This window comes from Nestor notabilis, unplaced genomic scaffold, assembly GCF_000696875.1.
Source record: "Nestor notabilis isolate BGI_N333 unplaced genomic scaffold, ASM69687v1 scaffold10862, whole genome shotgun sequence".
In the NCBI taxonomy this organism is placed as follows: domain Eukaryota; kingdom Metazoa; phylum Chordata; class Aves; order Psittaciformes; family Psittacidae; genus Nestor; species Nestor notabilis.
In genome coordinates this window covers 12,307-24,934 of record NW_009916976.1, presented here as the reverse complement: position 1 = coordinate 24,934, position 12,628 = coordinate 12,307, and the positions used below count along the sequence as shown (strand labels likewise).

At 37.0% G+C, this 12,628-nt stretch overlaps 1 protein-coding gene across 1 annotated transcript; it reads right to left on the bottom strand.

The window, feature by feature from the left end:
- Positions 1–774: 774 nt before the first annotated feature.
- Positions 775–11,812, bottom strand: RAB12 (RAB12, member RAS oncogene family; the record flags this gene model as incomplete). Its single annotated transcript, XM_010024854.1, has 5 exons — positions 775–2,015; positions 2,538–2,642; positions 3,588–3,677; positions 4,217–4,355; positions 11,754–11,812. Coding segments are annotated over 5 exons (507 nt in total), but the record flags the coding sequence as incomplete, so codon positions are not given.
- Between the last annotated feature and the right edge of the window lie 816 nt (positions 11,813–12,628).

Here is a 12,628-nt window from a genome sequence, read left to right as displayed (position 1 = left end):
AAAACTCATTTCCATAATTTTCCTCTCCTTGCTATTGCCCACAGTACCATCAGAAATCCTATAAGCACTTTAGAAATTGATTTCATCTTATCAATATGATAGTAAACCGAAAGTTTACTATGTAAAAAAGCAAACCTTTAGGCACAAGGTGGCAGAAGACATAAGCACAAATATCAACCACGCTTCCTTACATTGTGAGTTGAAATCCAGGCGTGCTAAGGACCTGCATGGTATTGTATTCAAAACGTCAGAGCTTATTCAGTGAAATAAAGGCTCATCTTTTTATTTATTTATTAAAATGTTAACAGTTTGCTGTGTCTTTTTTCCTTCTAGAAAACAGAGAGAAGCTGTTTAAGTCAGTGGTATACTTTACTGGTCAATGCCAGTGTTCTGGCTAAAAGAAAGGCAAAAGTGACAAAATGGGTTCCAGCACCAGAGAATGAGAAGCAGAGAAGCTGTAGTGTGAAAAAGACTGGTTCATACTTGTGTTGCCAGTGTAATTAATAGTTTGGTGACCACCTGCTAAGATAGCATGACAAGCAGGCACATGCTATTTGAAGGTATCAGCTGGGCTAGGTCATCAGCTGCTCTCCCAACAGAGCAGTGATCAAGGTGAACAACTGACATCTGCTGCTTTTCTAACTACACCTAAAGGAACTGTCAAACAGAAAATTAAATCTTAACAAAATTAAAACAAGCGTTGTTCCATAGTCCAGATTCTACCTTTTACCCTTCATATGATACTTGCCATTCTAATAACAGGTGCAGTTCCACTGTCATTCATAAATACAAAATTTTATTTGCACTTCATTAGTTTAGAAAGACCACAATGTTTTTCAATACCACAACATTCAGGACACACCAAGTTATTCAAATATGTAACTATTGATTTACCACAGCTAAACTAAACAGTGCATTTTAATAAAAGATATACCAAAGATATAATTCACAAATTCATTATCAGACCAAAACCTAACACAGTATTTGCTTGATGGGAATAATTTCCATCATCAGGAAAGAAAATAATTTTACCTTAGATTCCCTTCCCCCAAACCCTACAGATGTCCAGACAAATACACATATATATTCCTTACCACAGGAAAAGGTATCATCTTTTTTTTTTTTCTTTTAAGAATTTGTCTAGGACAGCAGCATTGCTTTTTATACCTTCTTTTAGAACTTGAATATATCTCCATTCTTTATTGAAACTTAATGATTCTTGCAACCAAGTTTATGCTTATGCAGAAAATTATATATGCTATCTTAGAGTGCAATCTTAGATCTGCACCAGATGTGATGTCTTGGTACACAAAGAAAGGGTGCAGCATTAAACAAAATAAATAAAAGACTGCCAAAAAATTAAACTTAGCTTTTCAATAAATCCAGTCAGCAGAGGATGCTACAGCCAAAAGTGTTTTCACTACATTAAAAGGAAACATAATGCTGATTATGGAAGCTTTGTACATAAAGTCCTCTGTTTTTAAAAAATTTGTCTTTAAAATAGTTAGCAAAGCACCATATACTTATCTTCATACCAGAAGAGCTTCTGCCTGCCTGTTTATAATAACAAAGAACTATTACAACATTTATGTCAAGAATAGGTATAGATTTAATTTCTCCTCCTCCTCGACCGGAAGTGTGGTAAACCCCCCACCGACTGTACAGTATTTATAACATTGGGGCAATGAATGAAACATCATTGTGAGGGAGAGGGGTAATAATTAAATGTTATAGCTGAATCCTATATAGGATTACATATTTGCATATTTACAAGTTAGTGTGTAGCTCTGACTCGAATAACAAAGTGCAACGAGAAACTGCCAAATGATTGTAGTGCAGAGTAGTACAGATACTTTCTTTACCCTCCTGCTCCTATTTTTCACTCTGTATGGAGTAACAAGTCAACAGCAACGGACATGTGGCCTTGGAGGAGGCAGTTCTGGTGGGATTTCTGGCTCTGGTTGCAGGGACAGGATACTGTTGGACAACTCATTTCTTATAACATCCAGTGGCATCTTAAAGAAAAGAAAAATCATCTGTGAACAGCCATCGCATAGAACTCGGCAAAAAGAACTCGTTTCAAGAGTTCATTGTCAGCCAAAGCCTTAATTCAAGGATCTTTTGGCTTGCATAAGTGACCTACATTTGAGTAAGTTGTGTTAAGAATTTCTTTCCGAAAAAAGTTACAAGACATTGGTGCAAATAAAGCCACTTCCTAAACTAATTACAACAAATCACAACAGAACTGCCCACAAATGAAAGCAGGCAAATGTATAGTCAGATGCTGATATACATTGAAGTTATAGCAAAGAGGAAGTTTAACAAATAAGAGCAGATGTTTACCAAATTCAAAAGCAGTATTTATTAACAAAAGTGTTCAGCAGAGTCTGTGAACTACATCATGCCCACTGTGCATTAACCAAAAGTTTCACCTGACTGTGTGCTCACTCTCTATGTCCTCCCAACAAGTACCAGCAGTCACTATTTAAACACTGACCATTTCTGTGGTCAGAGGTGCTACCACCTGAATATTTTACCTTTTTCAGAATGTCATCAACAAGTTTTAGAAATATTTCATCCACATTAAAATTATCCTTGGCACTTGCTTCACAGAACCGCATCCCAGTTATTTGCTGTGCAAACTGATGGAAAAGAAAATAACTACATGAAGATATGCACAAACAGCAACAAAGAGCAAAACAAACACTCCTTATAAAACCTTTAAAGAAAACAAAGCCCACAACTTTCCTCAAATCTGTGACTAAAGTCTAATTCAATTAACAATTCTTAATTTCTAAGGTACAGCAAATATTGCCACATACAGATAATTTTCACTTAAAGTCTGTTTACTGGAAAAGTGTGCTACATTTTTCCAGACTTAAATCTGAGAAACTCATGTCTTCAGTCGACATGATTGCTGCAGATTCCCAAGAAGTAGGCACTTTTCACAAGAGCTAATCTTCTTATTAAAATTCATAAAAGAGAAATACAGATGTAAGAATTAGCCTTGACTCTCTCTAAGAGATGACAGGTAGCTGAAGGAAAACATTTGTGTATGTCCATACTGATTGTGTCCTGATGAAGACAGTGCTATGAGGGTCACACTAAGACATATCCTCTTGTCGGGTTCCTTACCACTTTGGAAGTTGGAAGACAACAAAAGAAACATTAAAATAAAGGTGAGCTAAGTAATCAAGTAGGACTATTGCCTGTCTTAAGAGACTACTGAAAAGCAAACATTTGGAAGAAGGCTCACAAAGGCATGCTGAGCATTCGTGAGTCACATCTCCGTTATATCCTCTTTCAGAGCCCAAAAAAGAGTATCCCCTGCACTACTGCGTAATGCAAGCCAACTTGTAGTTTACTCTTTCTTCAGATGAAAGACATGCTGCTCCAGCAGCAACACATATAACTGCACATTCCATAGAAGTAAATACCATATGGATTTTGACAGAATGCTACCACTCTCAATATGCTTCTTAGGTTTAACAGTCTGAACAAGACTAGCCATGGATCAGCAGCAGCGGCCACTCCACAGCAGTTTTGCTTCTAATAGTAACTAAGAATTTGGTTAAACCTGTTCTTACCTTTTCTCCCTGCTGTCGACTAATCTCTCGATCAACTTCACAGTCCAGTTTATTGCCAACTAATAGAAGCTCTGCATCTTCTGAAGCATACTGCAATTAGAACATTTTTAATGAACTAAATCTAGAAATGTAAAGATTTTGTAATGTAAACACAATATGCAAAAAGGGCTATTTCTCTACTAAATAAGGAACCACACCTACACAGTTTATATGTAAACATTCTCCCCAAATGGTATTTCAAAAATTTTCACCTTCAGTTTTTAAATTCCATTTTTAAAGCAAGACTTTAGAACTAGCTGTTCTAGTTTATCTAAGAATGAACAGAACGACCTTATTTCACAGACACAAAATAAAACTCACCCACAGTGAAACAGGCAAATGAATAATGTTACAGATTTCCATTGAGACTTACAACTGGGACAATTCTAGTTCAAGGAAGTGGGAATGGACAACCATTTTGCAACATCAACACATTAATGTTAAATCCTGGCTAAAAGAATCTGGTGAAAATTAGTCAGCATTAGTTTAACAATCCTATATAAATGCTGTCAAATGTCTTACAGAGTACTTTTGAGGAAAAATATTGCTTCTTATAAAAACTACATAAAAAGAAATTACTTAAGGCCTACCTTATCAATCATTTTCATCCATTTTGGTAAATCGTCAAATGTTTCCTTCTTGGTGATATCATACACCAAAATAATTCCCTTGGCACTTCTGTAATAAGCTGAGGTAATGCTGTTGAATCTCTCCTGACCTGCTGTGTCCCTAAGAAGCAGCAGCAAACATTGGCACAAATATTTCACCAATTTGCAAAGTACAGAATAACTTTGTTTACATTTTAATAAAAACATTCCCACACTTGTTAGACACTATCTCCAACTTTTCCTTCTATATGTGTGAATTTCAGGAAAAAATAAAAACACATAATGGAGCAGTACTTTCAATCATAGAAATTTTCATATCAGAACTACTTATCCCATACTAACCTCACCAAGAAAGGCCACCAAACAGTTCTACATGTGTCTGAGAATGAAGCTGTCCCATGAAAATGCACCAGCAGATGAAGCTGGTTTTGTGTTGTTGGGTTTTGTTTGCGGGGTTTTTTTGTTTGTTTGTGGGGTTTTTTGGTTTGTTTGGGGGTTTTGTTTGTCTTGTTTTAATAGCTCTGAAAAGAAAAAGAAAAAAGAAATGGGATACATGCTTATCAAACACAGCCAGACACTCAACTATAAAATAACCAATACACTGATCACTATGATTTGAGCTTTCAGAGCCTTTTTGGACCAACCACAGCAGTTCAACCATGGTTCTAGCACTAATGCTACTGGCAGAAGTGAATGAAAAGAGTGAGCAACCACTATGTGATATGGCTTTTGAAAGTAGATACCTGGCTTTCACACCTACATCTACTAATGTAGGTGTTCAAATAACATTTCCGTTCTCATTTTCATCACTGTAGGCATTTCAGACAAAGGTGTGTTTATGCTGGAGACTATTTTCCAGCAATGACACCATGTTGCCTGTCTACTAGCTATGGCTTATGTTCCAAAGTAGATGAGACAGAAGGGTTATTTTTTACTGAACCATAAAAACCTGTGAACTGCCTACTTATGGAAGATTTTTGGCAGTTATACTAAAAAGAGTAGCCGGTGCATAACCCTAAGTCTTAAAATGTGACTGGTATCACAGCTGGAAAGTAAATTATATGGTGCTTCAAAGCAATGAAGCATTTGCTGCTTGAGTTCAGCCCCCAGAATCAATGGATAATTTTGAAATTTCACTTTCAGAGCAAGTCAAAAGATGGACCAAAATTAAGAATGGATGGGGGGGAAAAGTGTTTGTGTGTGTTGGCACTCAACAGGAACTCTCTTCAGCAGTCACATTTTAGACAAAAGGAGGAGGAGGATGAATTTAGGAATGAGATTAACAATGGAGACCTGAAACACTTGTTATCAAAAAAAAAAAAAAAAGTCATGTTCACAAAATGCCACATTGACTGTCCTGAGGAATTAATTCTTTTAGAATCTATGCATAACAAGCACTAGAATAAAGTACCACAAAGCTATCTTGATCTTCAAAAAATCTTTAAGAATTTCAACTAAGCAGGTTTAAAAGTGGAGTAGCTAACTTTCTTCTGAAATTGCCATGTTTACTTGATAGCAACAAAGTTTTGCGGGTGATTTCACGAAGTAAAGCAGTGTCCATTCAAAAAAGATTTGAAACCTCTGCTTCATAGTCTGTGGAAAAAATATTGACTAATACTTCACTGCAAGCCAATGACATCACAGCAAAGGTCAGAAGAGAACGTATCACATCCGTTTGCATTTTATTCAAATCCCATTCTCTACTCAGAACTTCAGAATTACATTCTTACAAATCTTTGGGACTCTAGAGAAGGTGAAAACAGGTAGCCTGTTTCAGTAAGCTCAAGCTCTAGTAGTATTTCAGACCAATTTTACATGGTTAATTGATTGCTTTCTTATCACTAATGAGGCATTTTTATTAAAGCAATACAAGTTCTGGCAGCTGAAATTACATATGTAAGTATTATTCAGAGCTAGTAATACTTAGTTTACTTTCTCTTCCATTACTTCTTTGTTATGGTCAGATTTAATTTTTGAAAGGTCTTTTGGATGTTCACTTCATGAAAAATTCAAAAATTCTAGTATGAACCGTTGATTTTCCACATATGGATAACATTGCTTTAGTACTTATGAACATACTACTCAGAATAAAGACCTTGTGGAGCAGCCCCTGCCATCTCTTGCTAATCCATTCTACTGATCAAGTGTATTAAGGATGGGATCCCTTTAGTTCCATTATTCTGTGCAGATATAACCAGATGGCAGGTGGAAGGGCATATCTAATCCATCCATTTCTAGCTTTGGCCAGAATGATGGGAAAAGAAAAATGTTGCTTCATTTTTTTTTTCCTTTTTTTTTTTCCTTCCCTGGCCAGTCTTCTCCCTCTTCTGTGCGCCCCTGCCAGAACACAGAACTAAAGGAGATATTTCAGAGTCACCTGGCTGTGCCTTTGGGTCACTGCTAAGGACTTACAGCAACTCCATCTCTGAGAGGCTACCAGATCACTCAGTTCATACATTAGAAAAACAAAGAGGAAATAAAAACAACAATGTTCAACTACCCTCCCTGAAGACTTCTTAAGCCTAAGGGTAGGCTACTCTTTCACTCCAGCTATCTCCAACTCCACGTTTCCCCATGCCTGCCAACTACTGTATCTCCAAGTCTACCTGGTCGACTCTCCTCACCCCACAACACCCTCAGGCTCTTTATAAGTTTATAGTATTCCCAGGCTGTTGCTCTTCTCAGCTCCTGTACCCCCAGGTACTGCACTCCCCCTTTGCGTATGCTGTTCACCTAAATATTGCACAAAACTTGTAGGCTGGCTTGCTGGCTATTTGAGACACACCACATGCCGTCACCAGTTTAGAACACTCATGGACAAACAGTCTGGCTAATTACAGTGGATTATGGCTGACTTTCTTGGCCTTACTTTAAGTTATCGATTTCCCCACACATCACGCAACCAATGCCTCTACTGATGCAGCAAGTCTAAATGAAACCAGTCAACAGGTTTCTGATTGTAAGTATGATAATCCTTTCCTTTGAAAAGTGGATGAAAGTAAGACGAATTTGTGGTCTCTAACATTACATTAATATTGTACTAGCTTTCAAACAGCAAGGTGAAAATTGGAAAACTATTTCTGCAATAATTTTAGCATGCAACCCCAAGCTACCTAAATAAGTTGCCGTTTAAGAAGAGTATCGAGTTGATCCTTCATGTGGAAAATCTCATCTGGTACTGGTTCCCATCTTATTTTTTCATGAAAATGTGTGGTAAATTCTTATAATACGGAGGGGAAAATTACAATCCCTAATGCAGAGCTAATATTAAAAGCATATCCAACTTAAAATGCCTTCTTTTCATGTGCACTGCTGGAGCAACTAAGTTGGTTATATCATTTTCGTCAATCTATTACACTCCTACAGCTGGAGTATTTTAGTAAGAATAGCTATTGAAGCACTAGCAGAATGCTGGAAGAAGAGTTAAGCATTATTTAACTGGGCTAACAGTATGCAATGTCATTAACTTTGTAAGTGATACTAAGTGCTGCTAGTTATTTATTTGCTCTCGTCAGAATCAACATAACATAATAAGACAGTTCAATTTAATTCAAACTCCAGAATTCCAAATAATAAATTACTACAACTTGATCAATGCTGTGGCATCACTAAAAAAAAAAAACCCTAACAACAGATTAGTCCTTTTTTAATGCTAAAAGCAGTTTGGCTTTTTTTGGGGGGTGGAAGGTGTGTTTTAAAATAAATTGTTCTAATGGAAAAACACTGGTATTTCTAAATTGTAATCAGAAACACATAGTGTATGACTCCTTGACTATCTACCATCTGCAATAACAAAATCCCACTGCATGACTGTTTTTCTACTTCCAAAACAGAAACTAGACATCACTCCAAAAATACGAACATTACACCAAACAAAAGCAAATAAAGAAAACACACAAAGACCATTTTCAAGTGTTGACATGTCACATTCTCACTATTTGAGACTGCGTAAAGTACAATACAAATACAGCTGATCTTAATTAAAATAGGTTTGGATAATTTTTGCTTTATATAAATGTTCTCTCTAAACCAACTGCACAAAACAAACACATGGACAGACTCAAAACTGTCTTTGGCTCTGAAGTTTAATCAGTTTTTTATGACTGGTGAAGTGGTAACAGAAAGGAAAATCTTAAAAACACAGATAAAATTTAAACACTAATTTAACACTGACATATTCTCTGTGCTTTTCTGGACCCCACAAGCAGAATTTCTTAAAATGTTTGAAAGTTATTTTAGAGGTTGATTCTAGTTGTCAAGCTGAGCTTTTTTCCTCCCATAAAACACAAATATAGTTAAGATCTTTCATTATATGAAATTATTTATTTCAGAGGACCTGAACAGAAGGAATTACATTCTATTATATTCCAGGATAGTGGATCTTTTCCTCAAACTACTCCTCACCCCAGAAATTTTCCAAGACAGTAACTGTCCATTAGAAAATGCCAAGCTGGCAGAATGTTAACTTTTTATGAGAAGGAATCAATTTAAACAACCTTCAGAAGCAAATCAAGACTGTTTCCTTGCCAGGTCACTGGCTTCCTTGGCATTAAACCTACAGAAGTACAAGAAAGCCCCTTTGGCTCCCCAGCACAGAACTGGGTGTAGCAGTAGGGAAACACAGCTTCCAGCAAGCAGGTCCTTTCAGAGGGGAAGCCAGAAGTGACAGCTGCTTGTGTCAGCCAAGTGCCCAAAAGACCCAGGTAAGAGGGCAAAGTCAGACACACTACTGTCCTGCTGAGCAACTGCTGGCACACCTATGCCTCAAAGCATGAAAGGGAGGTTCCTGTATTTTGTCTAGCAAGCTTTGGAAAAGCACTGACTGATTCACAGATGCCTGGATTCACTTGGACACTTATACTATCCAATAGGTGTGGTTACTTTACCCCACAGCCTGAGCTGCATGCATGCATATTTCTCACAAAATATATGAGCTTGTTTCAGCCAAGAACTGCAATGTGGAAGCAAATTTACTGTACTTACTACTTCTGGCAGCCCAAGGGGCACTACTACTGTTCCACATGGCACAGAAAATATAGGCACTACTCTGTGCTTTCAGTGCTGCTCTACCACTTCATAATCTAAGGAGCAGGATTATGCTCCTGTCATAATGTTTCCTGACTGAAAGTCAGGGACCAGATAGGGATTGGTAAACTAGAGGTGAGAGCAGATGCCTCTGTGATCCTTAGCGCACCGTAGTCCATCGTCAAAGGGATACAGGAGACAAGTCCAGTTTGTATACTACTCTACTAACAGCAGCAGGTGTGAAAGCTGCTTCCAGAAGGATGCTTTACACTCCTAACTGCTTGGTACATGTTTGACTTGGTGTGTTTTACTTGGTAAATTGCTTTCCTCTTTTAATCTAACAATTGAAGGTACAATAAGTAGCTGAAGGAACTGGGGTTTTTTAGCATGGAGAAAAAGAGGCTGAAGGGGGACCTTATTTGCTCTCTACAACTACCTGAAAGGAGGTTGTGGCAAGGTGGGTTGTGGTCTCTTCTCCCAAGTAACAAGCAATAGGACAAGATGAAATGGCCTCAAGTTGCACCAGGGAGGTTTAGATTGGATATTTGGAAAAATTTGCCCTGAAAGGTTTGCCAAGCCTTGGAACAGACAGTGGCTGAGTCACTATCCCTGCAGGTATTTAGAAGACATGTAGATGTTGTGCATTTAATGGTAACTGGGTAGTTTTGGGTTTACAGTTGGACTCGGTCTTTTCCAACCTAAATGATTCTGTGATTCCATGATAGTAAGAGTTTACAAATAGTCCCAACAATATACACAACATAATTCGGGATAAATTAGCAAAAGGAGTGCTTATCTAATTGCTTTCCCCAAAAATAAGTATGCCAAGACAGTTTTAAGGATTAAGTATAAGAACAGCATTTTAACAGGCATTTTTAACAGCCACTGTTGAAAGGAAGGTAACACTTACTGGCAGAATGTCGTACTAATGGATTTAATCATATTCTAAAATACTACCTTTTTATATTGTATTTTCTCCACCATTTTAGCAGGGCTTCACACAGAAGTAATGGTCGCAGTTTAGCAACCTATCAATTTTCAGTTTTAAAAGTTTCCTATATACTACTAGCATATTCTCAATATGTGGAAAATAATGGTTTAAGCATGTCTTTTCCAACAAGACATCTCTCCTATGAAGTATTTATTCAACATGAAGAAATTGTTTGATAAGCTTAGCACATTTCATAGCAAGAATTCATATCAGGCATACAGTAGCATCTCCGTATCAGAATTTTTTGTTACCTCTGTCAGTTCCAGAAGACCCTGGCTAACAATTGCTGGCTCAACTGCCAGCCTTGTGGTCACAGGTTTCCAAACAGGGACAGATGATGGATGAAGACATACCACTAACATTCAAGTGTTAGATGACTGATGATACCAAAGATGAAGCAGCAGTTAATTCAGAGGGAAGCAAGACAGACACATGGTGTGACAAACAGAGTTGATGGTGACCTGCCAAGAGGAGTTAGTAAGCTGAATTTACTGCATCCATGTAATTAATAAGAAACCACCAGAATACCCCAAAAGTCTAACAATGAGTATATTTAGAGCTTCCTCCCCACTATGAATTGTTAGCAGCTTTAATAGTTTAACTACAACGCAAATTATGCATCATTATGCACTGTTAACAAACCAAAGCTAAGCTTTTACACAGCAGTATGTAAGATTAATGTATAAAACACAGCTGGTTTATTCTCTCATAATAATGTTTATGTATTGTATGACTTCGCAAAATGAAGGAGCTCTTAAGCTCAATAATTTCTAAACAATAAAAACTGTATTTATCATTGACATGGAGAATCATCAGAAAACATGTAAACTACTCCAGAAAGGAAAAACTTAGCTCAGACTTCGAGCATTCTGTCACAGGACATCAGTACCAGTTAAGATATAGTCTTTTTCGTATGGGATCATTTTACTTCTTGGTGCTGTTTAGAGTGGATATAATTTACTTAGTTTTGAATGACCTATATTTTAAAGTTATTCAATATAGTTCCAAAGCACTACCTATACCAAGTTTTACAAAAACAGTTTAGAAAACACTTCACAGTTGGTTTAGAATTGTTGTTACAATTAAGGTCAGTTTTAAACAGTCCAGAAAAAAACCAAACCAAGCCAAATCAACAACAGCAGCAAAGTGTACTTTTAAATACTGTCTATTTAACACAGTCACCTTTTGTTGTTTGTAGAACTGTTTGCTATGTAGATGTCATCATTCTTGTAGGAAAAGGGGCTTGAGACCTCTGTGATGCATTAACATTTCAGTAATTACATTAATGTCCTATTTCTAACTTTATCTCCCTTTCTCCTCTTTCCCCTCATAAAAATCTACAAGCTATTTGGTTTTGCTTGAGTCTTATGGAATGGCAGAGAGGAGGAATAGGATAAGAGCTAAACCAGCTTATTACAGTTAATAGTATTAGACAAGCATATTAATTCATGCTAGAACATAAAAATTAAAACATACTGCTGGTTGCGCATTTGTTTTACTTACCAGATTTGTAATCTAATTTTCTTTCCTCTTAGCTCTACTGTTTTGATTTTAAAATCAACACCTATAAACAAAATACAGTAAACAGAAAAGGAGGAATAAGAAGCAAAAGTAATGAGGGTGTATTTTCTTTTTTTTTTAAATAATTGTAATATCAACTTATAACAGTAAGGGTTTGCACCACTATGGGTCACCTTAGGAACATCACGGGGATTTGACAACCACTACGTAGCCTGTGAGCCATCCAATTTTTGGCAGCATCACGCCATAAACCTTCCACTTTATGCAACACTTCCAGCAGCAGGTAAATCCAACGGAATAGTAAAACAACAGGCAGGGTATGTTTGTTTCTCCCCTATTCACCTTGACCATCAAGGACAAGCTTGCTCTCCCTCCAACTGGCACAGATGCCCTGGAGGCGTGGAGTGAACCAATGCCTCCATATCCGTTTTGCTCTCTGTTAAGGGGGAACAATACACATCTGGTTTCCAAGCTGGGTGCTTAGCTTCTGTAAAGCACTTTAGTAGAAGTGCTGGAATAGTGGCTGGTTTATGAAGTTTGTCAGCACTGACATTCTTAATTCCTGCAAATATTTATTAGCAAACTGCTTAGATTTAGAGAGGGTATTTGACTTTTATAATGTCTTTTATACCTGTATGGTACTTTTATCCATCATCTCAAAACTCCAGCTGTATTTTGAATGCGTGCTAAATATAAGATAAAACCATGAAGACCCTGTTACACAGAAAGATTTTTCTTCTATGAAAAAACAAATCCCTATGCTGGCAATCAACACGTAAGACGTACTATGGTCAAACAATACCCAGACACAAAAGATTAGCACCTCAACTACAAGAATATTTCAGGGTATAAATGTT